We start from the raw sequence: 16,657 nt of genomic DNA on the forward strand, positions 1-16,657 counted from the left end.
CTACATCAATCAATGTAGTAACGGCTACACCAATCAATGTAGTAACGGCTACATCAATCAGTGTATTCATTGTAATTGTTGAAAATGAATTGTTTGAAAATGTCATTACAGGACGAAACTGCAGTAACAACATTAGTTACAAATAATAGTGGTAAAAAACATAGAAAGTTTCATTTCTAATTTTTCATGATGATCTACCACGTAGTAATGGCTACATCAATCAATTTATTCATTGTAATTGTTGAAAATGAATTGTTTGAAAATTTTCTTATAGGACGAAACTGCAGTAACATTAGTTACAAATAAAAATGGTAAAAAACATAAAAAGTTTCATTTCTCATTTTTGATGATGATCTTCTACCAAGTAGTAACGGATACATCCATCAATTTATTGAAAATTGTTAAATCTGCAAATTCTTTGATCCATTTTTTTTCGATAGCAGAAAATCACCTAACACTCAAAACACTTCTAACTTTTGTGACTCGAACCAACAAACTAAACATGCTAAACATCTGAAGCTGAAACTGTGAACATATGTTCGAAACGAGTCAGTAGCGATCAGGGCCGTCTCTAACCTATTGGAGGCCCTGGACATAATATAATAATGGGGCCCCTATGATTTTGACAGAACACTATTTTTTCACAAACTACACCTAAACGATTTGATCTCCACAAACTTTATTGAAAATATATCACAACCTGTTTCGCTAAACATTAGCTTTTTCAAGTCATTAATCACTTGAAAAAGCTAATGTTTAGCGAAACAGGTTGTGATATATTTTCAATAAAGTTTACGGAGATCAAATCGTTTAGGTGTAGTTTGTGCAATTACTATGGATCTTCATCAAGTAACGGCTGAATCAATCAGAAAAAGAACACTATTTTGTTAGAATAGACAAAGAAAGTAGATAAATAAGGTTGAATATTTATTTTTATTAACAATCACATGAAACGAATAGGTAAATGTAATATAGTCCACAAAAGTAACTTTTTTAGCATTTACAGGTTAGTGCTTAAAAATCTAAGTTATTTGAAGAGGAACCCTTCTAGATTTCAGATGAGCAAAATCGCTAATCACTTCATCAAAATCTATGCTTTTTAGCACATCAGATTCTATCGACATCAGCGACAAACTGGTTGATATCTCTCGAAGCATTGTACTTCTTAATTAATTTTTAATTCTTTTTAATTTGGAGAAGAAGCGTTTCCCGCTGCAGTTAGTTACATCATGCTTAAAAAGATTCTCAATGCGATTTCTACATTTGGAAATGTGTCTTCAATTTTGTTTTTTAAAAATGTTGATATATTTTTAATATACAATCCTCATTTTCACAGTTAATTTTCAAGTATTCTGTTGAATGCAAACATTCTATTTCTTACCCTTTCTCATTAACATCTTCATAATAAAATTCAGCAAATTCTTTGCAACTTTGTCTCAACTTTTCAGAATTCAGAGTTTTCAAGCGAAAAGATAAAACTTTTACTGACATTCTTATACGAACTTAATCGCTGTTTTAAATGAACGCTGAGGATATCAATTATGGGAAGAAAGATTTCTATTTTAAATTTCTCTCTTCAATTCAGTTGGACTGACGGCGCAGAGCTATCAAAAAAAACTCTGGTGAGAACTTCTGCGTTTTGTTCTTTGAGATAGGTCATTGTAGTCAGATTCCGGGTTTCTTTCTTTGGCAGACGATTCGAAGTACTTAATCAAATTTATCTCTGAGGTTGATAATAAAATTATCAAGTGAAGTAAACATATTAGTTGCAACGTCTAGTGTTATTGTTTCTTTCTGAAGATAATTACTAATTTTGTTTATTCTTTTCAATATACAGTTCCAAATTTCTGTCAGTAGGTATAATATATTCGAGTTTTTCCATTTTCTGGACAGACTAAGGGCTTCGTCTTTAGTTTCTCGTGCCTGTTCTGTATCTTTTGCGATATATATCAAAGCTTCTATAACTTGTTTATTACCCTTCATGCAAGGCGCTTACGGCATCTGCTCGGGCTGACCATCTGGTTTGTGAAAGACTTTTAACAACTTTTTTTTAACCTAAATGTTCTGTCAATATATTCCATCGACGAGTAGAGCCCGAAAAAAAGTTTTACACTTTCTGAACCATTTCAAAAAACTTTGTTGCCTCCGATACACACCCATTAGCATGTACACCTACTTATTCAAACTTGGAGCTTTATACTTCGCTTCGTTCGCTCAATTCAAATGGAGCGAGTCACACTGATGAGTGTAACTAATACTGATGATTTTTCTTTAAAATGTGTATGTGCTTAGTATACCATTATATATTTGAATGTATCTAAGCATGCTGAAGTCGGAAAGCCTAATTTTTGGGAGTAGAATAGCTTCGCGCATGTAAAAGCTAGTAAGTTGGTATAGTAGTCAGTAATTTAGGTTCGATTCCTTCGAATTATACTAGGGACTTAGTATTTGATCTGAGAAGGGCTCCTATCGATTGCGGGGCCACACTATAACTAGGCGCCAAGATTCAGTAAAAAGGCACAGGTATTTGAAGTAATACTGTAATTCCCATTAAGAAAAGAAATAATATCACAAAACTCTAATGAAAGAAATATTTCAATAATAAACAATGCGCACTATCAAAAAGCCACCACTTTATTATCTCTTGGAGAGTAAACTAACCATTCACGTACGCTACGCTGTCCAAAAGTCTTTTTTTTTAAGTTTGTACCAAGAAACGTAAAATTTTCTGAAATTGGAAACTGGAAAGTCTTGGCAGTCATCTGATAACCCAGGTTGGCAAGTTCCATTTAGAATTAGTTGATGTACTATTTCAGGGATCAAAATAGTATTTTTGAATAAAAATGGGTCGACGACAAAATTGAAATATCAGTTATGAAATGATTCATGTAAAAACAAAATGTTTTTCCCACCTTCATTCTCGGCAGACATCTTATCAGAATGGTCTTGTTCTTGAGTACTATCACTATCCAAATCCGAATTAGAATCTACTTCCGCAAATGTTAAATCAGCAAAACCTAATGAAAAATCAGATTTTGTTCTTACTTTGTAGGTTGATGTAGATGGAACATCAAGAAATGTTGACTCCGTACTGACCGTACTCTCGATAGTCAGGTTTATTTGGATCCAATACCTCTACGCAACTTTGAGTTTGAATTAATTGTTCTTTTGTTTCTCTGTAAATGTATAATTAAGAACTTACGAATTGAAAGTTTTATAAAAATTTTATTTTGTTTGAGAGTGTGATGTAGCAGCATATTTTAACTTCTTCTTTTCACGTAACTTTCGATAATCTGCTCGACAAACTGTTTATTCGTCAAAGTAAGAATAACAAACCAGACTACTACTACGCTACGAGTGCCACGCCGAGATACAATCAGGTTCCAATCTCTTTGATTGGAACCTCATCCTCCTCAGAAGGAGGATGAGGCATACTGCCCCCACGTGGCGCCGCCACGGAAACGAATGTACTAACATAAACACAATTAAAAATCGCCAATCGACTGTACGTAGCCCGTGAAATTTTAACATTCACCTTATTTTTTGAATAGACCTCGAATACTTATGTAAACAACAAATGTAAAAGTCTCAAATATTATTGAAAATAATCTTTTTTGTTCACAGTGAATTTTTAAGGCATTTGTAATAATTATTATGTGTAACAATTCGTTTACTACAGACTCTATGATATATAATTCCTTTCAAACATTTTTTTCTTACCAACTGCAATAGTCAAGACATGATCTCCAGGATTATCTCTGAACACTGGGAACTCTGTGTTGGTACGGTCGCTGAGCATCATTATCACATCATTTTTATTTTGCGGGGAACGATAACTTTTAAATGTTGCCATTCTGCATATGCTACTCTGCGACATGTCCTCATTAACTTCCTCAATTTTCATTCGCAAGTATCTGAAAATAGAAGGTATTTAATAGATAAGAAAAGTTTTTTACAAAATAGTTTGAGTACGAGGATCGTTAAAAAGTAATAATGTAAGTATTTTACAGAAATAAAGTATCTGTATCTGTAGAGTAGGGAGGGTGAGTGTAAGCCCACGCACTTAGGCCACATGTGACCCATTGTACATCCTCCCGAGGAGTTGTCCTCCTAGGTCGTCGTCCATCCTGTCCTTTCCAGGAAGGTGGACAGGTCGCTGGGAGACATCTCCTTTATATCGGCAGGTGTAGGCCAAGACTCGCCGAACACACACTCTCTTATTGACGATAACTCCGGGCACTCGCACAGGACATGCCTGACAGTCTCATCTTCCTGTTCACACATCCTGCATAGAGGTGTGTCCACTAGCCCCATATTATGTAGGTGTTTCCTTAGCTGACAGTGGCCAGTCAGAAATCCTATTGTAAGGCGTAGATTTTTCCTGGTCATCGCCAGATATTTCTTCGGCGCCAGCTTCCCAGGGTCGCCCAAGGTGATCCTGGCAAGATTACATCCTTTGATTTCATCCCATCTCTTTAGAGATTGAGCATGGGTGTAACTTTTGACTAGTTCCGCAATTGTCGAAGTCATCAGGCCGTGGGTGCCACTTGGTCCTAAAATTCTTAGTCCAGCCGCTTCCTTGGCTAAAGAGTCGGCAATGCGATTACCTTTACTCCTGTTGTGCCCTTTAACCCACCTCAGGATAATGTTATTATCTATCGAGGCTTTGGCTAAATCTTCGTGGCACTCTAGTGCTAGCCCTGAAGTAACACGGTGTCTGTTCAAGGCTAATAGTGCTTGTCTGCTATCAGTGCAGATTGTAATGTTTTTGCCAGAAATTCTTTTCTTGGTTATTTCTTTTGTGGCGATTGAGATACCAGCCAGTTCTGTTTGGACCACGCTGGTCCAAACAGAAATAAAGTAATGTTTCAGTCTTTCGAATCTACATGCTCGTTTTTCAAAGTAACCCTCTTTATTTCAGTAAACTTCTCCATTGTTCTTACTCAAAGTGAAAGCTTGACTTAAAGAAATATTTAAAAGTCACAAGTTCTCAAATTTGATTGTAAGGCAGATACAGTTGCGTTATTCTGAGTGTGCAAAAAATCAATTACGTAAGTCAATCACCGACAGGATGTAGTAAAATTTCATTACATTTATTTTAAAACTGAACAACATCAAAAGAAAATTGTGAAAATTGAAGTAGTTTCAGTGACACACAACTTGTATATAAAAAAAACGAAAAGTTTCACTACAAAGAACCTCCCCGCAATAACGCTTGGCCTTGATGGCATTCCACCTTATTTCCTGAAATGCTGTTCTTTTACATTAACTGTGCCACTTCAGATAATAATAATTATATATACAGTGTCATCCCCAAAGTATGCACCAAATGGGAAACTTATTTATTAAGGATTTTCAACAGAAAGTTATTCTTGGTAAAAGTTTGTGCATCCCCTAAAACTGAACATGCACCAACGAAATACAGTAAAACACGTAATTTACGAGAATCCTTCAAAATATTTGATTTTGAAGTTGGAGTAAAGCACCCTTATTTTGAAAAATCTCGAGAAATGTTATTTAAAAAAGTTGTTCAGCATTAAAAAATTCATCTAGTTTTGGAGTCATGGCCATCTAAGTGAAGTTTTATTTTTTTAGCCATGTTTTTAATGGGGACTACGAAAATGAAAATTTGCTAGAACGATAAATAGACAGCATCCTGTATACGACGGTTCATTTCAAAAGCCTGCAATATTACAAATCACACAACTATGGTGCTAACTACAGTCAATTTTTTTGAAAAGTAAAATAATTTTTAAAGTTTTTGGTGCAAAGTTATTTTAACTTTTTATCAACACCGAAAATTAAACAAAATTGTCTAGTATTGTAACAAAAACTTATTATTCAATGATATCAAATCACAAAACATTAAAATAAAATAGATATTTTGGAACAAACTCATTGATTTTCTGGAGATTATTTTGGAGAATTATTTGGGACAAGAAAATCTCCAGAAAATCAATGAGTTTGTTCCGAAATACCTATTTTATTTTGATGTTTTGTTATTTGATATTATTGAATATTAAGGTCTTGTTACAATACAGTATAATTTTGAGTAATCTTCGATGTTAACAAAAAATAAAAATAACTTTGCACCAAAAACTTTTACTCTTCAAAAAAATTTACCATGGTTAACACCATAGTTGTGCAATTCGTAATATTACAGGCTTTCAAAATAAACTGTATTATAAATACATAAATTATCTATATAAATTAGAAGACAGAAAAGGCTATTCAGGATGTTTAAAGTAAAACACCTTCATTTGGAAAAGCAGCTGCTATTTGTTCTATTCCGAAAAGTAGTATACATGACTATCTCAAGAAAGAACTGGCAGAAAGGCTATATTTTCTGAAGAAAAAGAAAGAGAGTTGGAGGACTATATCATGAAATGCAGTAAATTATTTTATAGTTTGACTATAGAAATGGTACCAAAAATAGCATTCAAATTTGCCGAAGTAAATAATTTAAAGCACAATTTTGACAAAACATCTCAAATGGCAGGAAAAGACTGGTTCTATGGATTTAAGAAAAGTCATCCTAATATTTCACTACGTAAACCTATCAATGGAATTACGGCTTTTGAAAATTTTATAAACCAAAGACCACTTTGATGCCAATCGAATATACAATGTGGATGAGACAGGTATATCCAATATCCAAAGAAATGCAAGGATTTTAGCACCAAAAGGCCAGAAACAAGTCGATATGGCAACAAATGGTGAAAAAGGTACTACAACGACAAATGTCTGCGCTTGTAGTGCTTCAGGAAAGTATATTCCTTCATTTTTTATTTTTAAGAGGAAGCGTATGCTACGTAGAGGCAATCCTGATATGATAGCAGCCGTAAGTGATTCAGGTTGGGTCAACGAGAACTTATTTGTAGATTGGTTACACCACTTCATATCTTTTGCTAATTCAACAGTTGCAAATGGAGGTGATGGAAAGAAAAACGAGTATTATTTCCTAATTTGTGATGGAAAGTATGAAGATCCACCTAATGAAGACTGGATAAAATGCTACAAATGTAATTTATGGGCCCACGAAAACTTTACGAGTGGTGAAAGTGCATCACGAGGCTTTGTTTGTGATTTCTGTTCTGATTAGACTATGTTCGTAATCACCCCACAGACCATCTGCAATTACCCCACGTCTTGTGGAGTAATCCCGGACTCCAATGTTTTGTTTTTGTATTAATATTTTATTCTATATGGAACATTTATCTAGGCTGATTATGAGAACATAATATTGATTAGTTATAGTTAACTTTTAGTAATAAATAGCATTCATAATCTTAACTAGTTTTGTTTAATTTCAGTTCTTTCTTAGGTGTTCGCCATTACCCCACTCTCCTCTATGGTAAACGTTTCAAACATTTATTGTAATGAACTGGAGTGAGTTTTGAATATATTTTTAATCTTGAAATTATAATGATCACAAAATGTATTGTTGATTTGCCGAATCTTAAAAAACGAATGGGAAACTGATAATTTCTCAGGAACGGTTGATAGGTACGATTTTGAAAAATAAAATTGCGGATAAAGAATTGAAACACTTATCAAATGACGTACAAGACCCTCTTTCTATTTGAGAAAAAAAGTTGGTAGCGCCCTTTCAGCGACGAGTAATGTCTTTGTCATCAAGAAGTACCAACCGAAAATCAAGACGGGAGACATTTTACGTACGCACTGTATAATCCCTCGTACACCAAGCTCCATCGATAAAAATTCGCAGTTGTGATATACTGTTTGGAACCTTTGGTGTAGTAATGAATATTACTGCAGTTTTTTCCCAACACCAAATCGTTATTTTTACACCTCGACACGTGTTTCGATCACCAAGTGATCATCTTCAAGAGGAAGATAAAACTAATAACTACTCAAAACTAAAGCTACTTATACTAATCAGGTACATCATACAGGTAGGTAATCAGTAATACCACCCATACAAGTGTACCACCCTAAATTAATTTTACAATTGGCCTTTCTATTATTTACAATATGTCCTTATGTATGTTTAAATGTTACAGCTATATATAGAACAATTTTCAGCTATATAAAATTAGTTTCACAATATTGCCTATCTAAATATATTTACAATGTGTCCTTTTGTAGTAATCAGTAAACCCAACAATATTATTTCAACAAGCTATATAGTATGCTATTTCGTATTGGTCCGTTGTCGTTATTCATAATATTATTATGTTTGAAAATGTTCTTATAGGACGAAACTGCAGTAACGTTAGTTACAAATAAAAATGGTAAAAAACATAGAAAGTTTCATTTCTCTTTTCTTCATTAATTAATCAAGTGTTTATGAAAAATTATTTTCTTATAAATACGAGTATTTTACTTAAAAAACATACACTTATTTATTTGCATGCTATCTCCTCAGCTTTTCAATTAATGAGGTTCAATGAATTAAAAAAAAAAAACAAAAAAAATATTGTTTTTGTCAGATTAAGCTAATCCCTCTGGATAATCGTCAGATTATGAGACAGCATGTCTGAAACATGAAGATGAACCATATATATCTTAATCTGACGCGCTTGAGTATTTCAAAATGGCGAATTTTTTTGCACATTATAATAATGTCCGCGAGTTTGCGTCAGATCTAAATCGTCAGATTATTGATTGAGAACTTTTTTTTTGTAGCACTTAACATCCCCTTAGAAAATCTGACGCGCTAGATTGAATTTTTTTTCTTTTCACTTTTAACCCTTACGTACAACGACCCACATCATGCAAACGATCAGATTAACATACCAACATTATTAAAAATACGTAGTACATTGATGCTATCAATATTTGTTTTTTTTTTACATATTTAAAAATCTATAGCCGCTTCCCCCACCGATAAAAAGCTATATATTATATAACATTTTTTTCTTCTTATCATCTATGCTTTGCAACCTGATATGTCTCAATGACGCTAGAGTAAATCCCCATTTTGCATCGTGGGCTCCCCTGTTATTACAACGTATATTTTTTTTTCAAGTTTTCAGCACTTTAAAAACTATAACAATCAAAATAAAGCAGAAACTGACAACTGACGTAACGTAACGTCAAATTCCGTTTCAAAACCAACCTCACGGTAGTTTTGAATCATCATGAATACGTTTCAAATCATAGTTGATGTGATGTCATCGTTTCAAAGCCAGAATGAACGTATTTGAATCACAGACGAATACGTTTTGAATACATGAGGGCCAGAAAACGCCTCAGGTCACAAAAACCTGACCTCTAAACATAAAAAATTGCCGCCAGGTAAGTGTCTCTTTTGTAAACTATTCTTTGGGATATGGTTTGTGATTTTACCAAATTATAATCATTTCAAAAACTACACCTCAACGATTTGATCTTAACAAACTTCATTTGAAAAATATATCACAACATGTTTCGCTAAGACATTAGTTCTTTCAAGTGATTTGTATATCAAATTATCCTTACATTACTATTTATATACTACAGGTAACCATAATTGAGACTACCTCTAAGAAATTACCTGAACCTCTACATAACGTATCTACCTGTTCAATTATGATTACCTAAAGCATATTGCCTCACATCTACATCAATAATAATTCTTTCTCGGTTTTTAAGAAAACAAGTTCAATAATGGTGATCAATTCAAATCTAGTTGATCATTCATTAGAATGTGTGAATTTTTAAGCCCCATACTTGTAGAAATTTTCATGGATAATCTGGAGGAATTCAACATATTCAAATCATCTTCTAGAAGAAAATCACATCTTTAATGAAGAGTTCGAAATTTTGCACATAGAAAATACAGGTTTGAAACTGAATCATTTGGAAGCAATGGAAATTAATAAACTTCGAAATTCAAACATTCTAATAAATGACCAATCAGATTTGAATAGATCACCATTATTGAACTTGTTTTCTTAAAAACCGAGAAAGAATTATTATTGATGTAGATGTGAGGCAATATGCTTTAGGTAATCATAATTGAACAGGTACGTTATGTAGAGGTTCAGGTAATTTCTTAGAGGTAGTCTCAGTTATGGTTACCTGTAGTATATAAATAGTAACATAAGGATAATTTAATGTACAAATCACTTGAAAAAGCTAATGTCTTAGCGAAACATGTTGTGATATATTTTTGATATAGAGTTTGTGGAGATCAAATCGTTGAGGTGTAGTTTTTGAAATTACTATGGATCTTCATCAAGTAACAGCCGAAACAATTATAATAGTTAAAATTATGGGTTTGCATACATTTTAACCTCTGGTTAACTTGGTGTACTCGGCACATAATTCCTAAATAAATCAAGACCAAAATGAATACTTCAGAGATGATCGCACACTTTGAATTATACTTACTTATTGCAATGCATTATATTTTCTCCAGGGCCGGTAGTCAATATATTCAACTGAGATTCACTTGTTTTTTCCGCAGGGGCCATTTCGACGTTGTGAAAAACTCTATTTCCCTCTTGCTTCAAAAATGTCATATTTATGGAGCATCCATCTCCAGCTCCACATCCTACATCCCGTAAAATTTCTTGGGCGCTAGCGAAGTTTTCGGCAGATAGTAATGCTCTAGTGATGAAGTGTCTTGCTGAGAAAAAATATTAATATTTTTATACAGACAAGTAAAATCTTAATAACAAAATCAAAAATATTATTAAACGTGGTTAGAATGGAAGAGATTATGGGAAAGTTGAAAAAATATAAGAGACCAACATCCCGGCTGGTTGCCTGTAGTCGAACGGAACCTGAAGTAACGTTTTGTCTGCTACTGCGGCAGACATTATGAATGTTATGTGCTTAGACTGCGATGATTGAATGGATTTTTCTCTTCGATCGTGACTCCGGACATGAACGTTTATGTTATTATACAGGGCTATTCAAATTCGTTTCTGTACATGGGGATCTCTTAAACGATAAGAGATAGAGTGTCGGTTAACCCTTTAGGTTGCAGAAGTCTTTAGGTTGCAGAAGTCTGAGAAACATTTTAACTGATCATTTACTAGTGCTTTCCAATAAACTGCAATATACTAGGAATAAAATATTTGTTTAATTTTTTTTCTCTTCTGGTTATTTTCTTTATAGGTGGGAAATTATTATCCCAGAGAACTTTTACTGAGACGACTACTTCTACAAGTTTACTGGGAGAATAATTTCCCATCTACATGAAATAGAAAACTTATTCTCATCTGAAGTGTCATTGATGTTTTTTTTTATTATAAAAGTAGGTATAAAATGTTTACCAAATACTAAACCGAATCCTCATTTTTACATGAAAGTATGAAATAACTTCTGTATTCAACAAAGAGGAAATCAACCCAGCGATGATCAGGGCTGAATTCAAAAGGATAATTGAATAGCCATAGCCATATAGTGTACACGGATGGATCGAAGACTGAGCAAGGAACTGGAAGTGCTTTCGCATGTTTGGGATCAACCCACTTCTGGACCTTACCGAATCAAGCGAGTGTTTTCACAGCAGAACTATATGCAATCTGGCAAGCATTACTATACATGGACTTATGTAATTTTCATTCATACAACCTTTGCACAGACTCGCTGAGTTCTATTCAAGCAATTGAAAACTCTTTCAGTAAACATCCGCTGGTTCAAAGAATCTTAACACTGATGAGTTGTCTCCAGTCCAAAGGAAAATCGATCGTATTTGTTTGGGTTCCTAGTCATATAGGAATTGACGGTAATGAGAAAGCTGACAATGCAGCAAGAGCTGCAACTGAGAATAATGTCGATCTGAATATACCTGTGAGTCCAAATGACACAAAAAAATTCATAAAAAACTCAATACTCAACCTACTGTGTAGGTATATAGAGACTGGCTTGAACGTTTGAAGTTCATTTGCTTTAGATTGTTGACTGCCAGTCTTCAAGCATAGCCCACTGACTAATAAGAAAATATAAAGAGATATTGTATACTACAAAATGGCTAATGACCTCAACAGTCGATGCTAGAATAATAATTAAAAAATAATAACTTCTGTGAGACTCATAATAAAAGTAAAGTACTAGACTATGGTGAACTACGACTTATGGAATGGGGTGAAACAATTTTCACACAGACCGACATTACAGGTTGAGCAAATAATGTTGCTTCGTTTTTCTTTGGCTTAGGTGCTACACTGAGCGCACCTTCTATAAGTTTTAATCGTTGTGGGCATATGATCGCCTACGTTCGAAAATCTGCACAGTTTTCATGCCATCAGGAATAGGTGACTGTTTGCTTTCTTTGATGACGTCTGGGTCGTGAAAAACTGGTTGTGCAGATGTAAATGCAATATTTAATATTTCTGGAACCGAATCTGAGCTGCTTGTATGAAATAAGACATGTTCAGATTCTTGTTCAGGGTGAGAGTTGAACTTTTTGTCGAGCTTCGGAGGGATTATCCTCTCCATCCGAATTACCCTCACATTCAGAAACAATAGCCATATTATCACTGATAACATCTTTGTCATTCGTCAGCTTTTCTAACTGCTCATCTGACAATTTTTTCGAATGCCACATATTGACATTACATGGGACTAAAATTGCACATTGACACTGCAAAAAACACGCAAAATAAGATTATGCGTGTAATTTCAGCCCAGCCAAGTATCAGATACGTAAAATTATGTTTTTTTCCCACAATTCATATATTGACGGGCATATATGTATATCAAATATTACCTATCTCAGTAATAATTCAATAGAAAAAAAAACTGAATATAAAATGTTCAAATTCAAACGTCGAATTATTTTCACGTACACTGTGGCTAAATATCAATACTATTTAAAACAAATACACTATAATTTGAGAGTAATAAATACTTATGTAACTCACTTACATTTTTTTTGTGGTAATATTTCCTTCTATTATTCAAAAAAAAGTTACAACACGAACAAAAACATGGACAATAAAAACTAAAAAAATGTATGTTTTTTTATGAACTATTGGGATAATAATTTCCCATCTAATACTTCTGCGCTAGAATGACTCTTCCTATATTGGCGAATAGATGGCAGCACATTCATTCTTATGTATACTTATATCTAGGAAGATATTTTCCCCGTAAAACATTAGCTGCCTGACTTAGATATGGTGGGAAAATATTATACCAGTAAACCTTGAAGGGTTAAATTGTCGCAAAGTTGCGTATTTTAGAGACCTATTCAATGATGTAAAAAAATCGAATATAGCTCTTTTGGTTCTGGAGATATAGAGGAAAAACCAAAAAAATCCAAATTATTTTTCCATGTATTTTTTATACAGGGTGTCATCTGACTTGGGCCACCCCCATCTTCGAATTTTTAAATGCGGACCTGTATTTTTTGTTGTATTTTTTGTATCGTCGACGTTCATTTCATACTGAGAAATTAAATGAAATTTCATATTTCGGGATGTTTGGGTAATATTCGATTAGAATTGTGTGAATTATTCCCTTTTGAATTACAGACCTGGAAATTGGTTGACTGAGTTGAATAAAACAACAATAGCAACTCTCACGTCTTCCTATGTACCGTCGAATCTTTCGAGAGTTTTTTTTCATTTTTAGGTACCTATTCATATTTTGTTTATTGCTCTGAGCGTTTTCTACAATGAACTTCGAATAAGAAAACATTTTATGAGTATCTGAAACATATCTACATCAAAAATATATTATATGTGTTTTAATAAGCAGAAAGAGAAATGATAGCAATAATAACATCCGAAACGAACACTATAATTGTAATGAAAATTGAAATGAAGTAATTTATATACACAAAAAAATTAATGACGTAATAAATGTTGAAATTGGAGTCTTTCCGAATTTCACTAGTTCGGACTTCCATTGTCTACTATATAAAATGATTTGAAATCCCTGAAACAAGTAAAAAAGAATAATTAAAAAAGAATAGTTGAAAATAACAATTATATTAAGCAACAATAAACCTGAAATGAAATCATAGTGAAATAACCTACAAGTAAAAATATAATATTTGCATAAATAAAAATTAAAGGAATGAAAAAGAAAATAATAAAAAATAAAAAAGTGTAGAGATTCCAAGTCACGTTAGTTCACGACGTTTCGATTGTTGGTATCTACAATCGTCTTCGAGTGATGACTGTCAGCAAAATACTTTGCCACAATTTAACCGGCACTCCATCTCTTATCGTTTACGAGATCCCCATGTACAGAAACGAATTTGAATAGCCCTGTATAAACTAATTCATTTTGGAATAACATTTAGGCTATAATTCACAAAGGTTTTGTATAATTTTGGTCATAATATAACGATAAGTATTAAGTAAGTCGGAAAAATTCTTGCTTCCTGCCTATATCGTTGGAGTTACATGCAGATAATGTACCGTAAGATTTTTTAGTAGCCACTATATGCAAGATTTCCTTGAAATTCTATCAGTCGAAAATATCTCAGAGAATTTGTTACAAAATTCCAAACAACTGGAAGTGTAGCTACAGTTAGAGGAGCTGGAAGAAAATATGTCTCGGACGAGCAACATATAGGAATCTTTGCATCTGTAGTCTGTAGTCAATAATCCGCTGCAGTCCACGACAACAACTGCTCATGAAAATAATGTCTCAACATCCACCGCCAAGAAATACCTCAGAAGACATAAGTTTCACCCCTATAAACTCAAAATACTACATGAATTAAATGAACATAACCCTACAGAATAAGGCGTTTTGTGAGTTATTGTTCGAACGTTTGATTGCAAATCGAATCTGCATTAAAAGTATTTGTTTTAGTGACGAATGCACTTCTTTCTAAAACGGAAATGTCAACTGCCAAAATCTACGGTATTGGTCAGACATAAACCCATAGTTTTTTGAGGTCACACTCAAACTACTGAGAAAATAAATGTCTGGGTAGGAATATTGGGGATCATATTGTTTGTCCCATATATCTAGAGGAAAATCGGACTGGTGATTTTGGAAATTCTTTTAAACATCTCTCATGTATTCAAGGAATTGTAGCCAACAATTCTGATTAACGGAAAAACAGATTTTTTTTAACAGAATCATGATGCATTCGCAAATCCAGTTAGTTTCCAACAAGATGTTGCCCTCTTATACTTTCTGTTAGGCCTGTAAGGGTTTGGTTGGATCAGACATACCTGCAGGCATGTTGATTGGTTAGGCGCGGTCTGTTGAGATGGCCTGCTCGTTAACCGGATTTTCCGATTTTTGTCCGACTCTCATATCTTGCCCCGTTCAAAAGTTAAGAGGGGGGATTATTCACGTCCGCACTGTATATTATAATATCTGTATAGAGGGGACAAATGCGTTCTATTTCGCCAACTTAAATAGACCTTAACACTTTCAGAAAAACAATAATAAAATCATTATTCTTTGTTAGTTCTATGAGAAAATGTTTCATTCATCAGACAATAACACACAAATTTCTCCATTCCGAAGGGAAATAGAAGTTTCAAAAATATCCGTGACATTACTACCACTGAAACCTGACCCTCCCCGTTCAAAAAATGTTCCAAAATGTATATGATTTTGTGAAGCAGAAAAAATACACGAATGAATATACGAGATGGCTATTCAATTAGTACTACTCATTCAAATATCTCTTTAACAAAATTACAAATTTGAAGAATTTCTTTCGTGATATGAAATTTTTCTTAATTTCGGCACGAACCGTCAAATTGATCTTCTTCTTATTTTTCCATCAATTGATTCAGTCCATGAAATTGATATCAAAAACAAGTTGGCAATGTCGCGAGTTTACTCCTGTACGGTGATCAAAACAACAAGAAAACATGAAGTAGAAGAAAATTGAATCATTTGATATGAATATGTTTTACGGTGTTGCCAAGTTCATATTAAAACTTAGTGACGTTAACACCATCGTTTTTACTCGATTTTAAAAAAAGCTACTGGCAAAAAAATATAAATAATATAAAACAACGTACAAGCAGTTTTCGCCTATGCGGTTATCTCAATTTCAATGTAAGGGTCTCCAAGACAATCGAACGTGCTGGATTTTTTCAGCTTTAACTTAACAACAAGAATTATCAGTGGGACAGTGTTTGAAATAAGAAAAAACTGTAGGAACTTGAATAAATATTATTTCATTGTGGCGATAAATTGTCCTCTTGTGTGGATTCTGAAGTTTTAGTTTTTTAGAATTATCGATTCCATACGGCCTTGTTAAAGGATAATAGCTAACCTATAGGTTAACCTCCAAACTGAAACCATCATTATTTAGCAGATCAAAGATAAGTTTGACTCTTGCGTGATCTAAACTCATGTTAGGCTGAGCTAAAAACTAATGACATGAACCAGAATTGCATGCAATCCAGCATGATTTCATCTCTTTATATCGATTTAGAAAATGTGACACGTAGTTTGAGAATAACGAAATAACTCTAGTAGTAGTAATAATTAAGTAGTGATAATTAATGACGCGTAAGAAATAATCAACATTTTAGGAATTATACTCATTTACATTAAATTAATTGATCAGTCCTAATTGAATGAATAGATACACATAAAGTGCATCAATTCATTGCTTTTACTATGAAATGATTAATGAAAATAACACAATTCATAAGTAGTTTACAAAAACAGCCATTTATGTTGGATATAAATGGTGTGGATTATATTAGAAAAACGGTTTCAGGAAGCTTATTCTACAAAGTTGACATTCTGTGAATGAAAGAGTTCT

General features: G+C 33.4%; 1 protein-coding gene across 2 annotated transcripts in view; it reads right to left on the reverse strand.

Moving 5' to 3' along the window:
- Positions 1 to 16,657, reverse strand: part of tan (C45 family peptidase tan) — a 105,712-nt gene that overhangs the window by 8,341 nt on the left and 80,714 nt on the right. For both annotated transcript variants that reach the window (XR_012465198.1, XM_074174071.1), the window contains exons 5-6: positions 10,339 to 10,576; positions 3,721 to 3,914 (exon numbers count right to left, since the gene is read on the reverse strand). Coding sequence is in view for 1 of the 2 variants with exons in the window: in XM_074174071.1 (XP_074030172.1) it covers positions 3,721 to 3,914; positions 10,339 to 10,576 (432 nt within the window). In the remaining variant the exon portion in view is untranslated. The remainder of the gene's footprint in view (positions 1 to 3,720; positions 3,915 to 10,338; positions 10,577 to 16,657) is intronic.

This window comes from Leptinotarsa decemlineata, unplaced genomic scaffold (assembly GCF_025532065.1).
Source record: "Leptinotarsa decemlineata unplaced genomic scaffold, Ldec_3_MD MMD2_P_RNA_scaffold_12, whole genome shotgun sequence".
In the NCBI taxonomy this organism is placed as follows: Eukaryota; Metazoa; Arthropoda; class Insecta; order Coleoptera; family Chrysomelidae; genus Leptinotarsa; species Leptinotarsa decemlineata.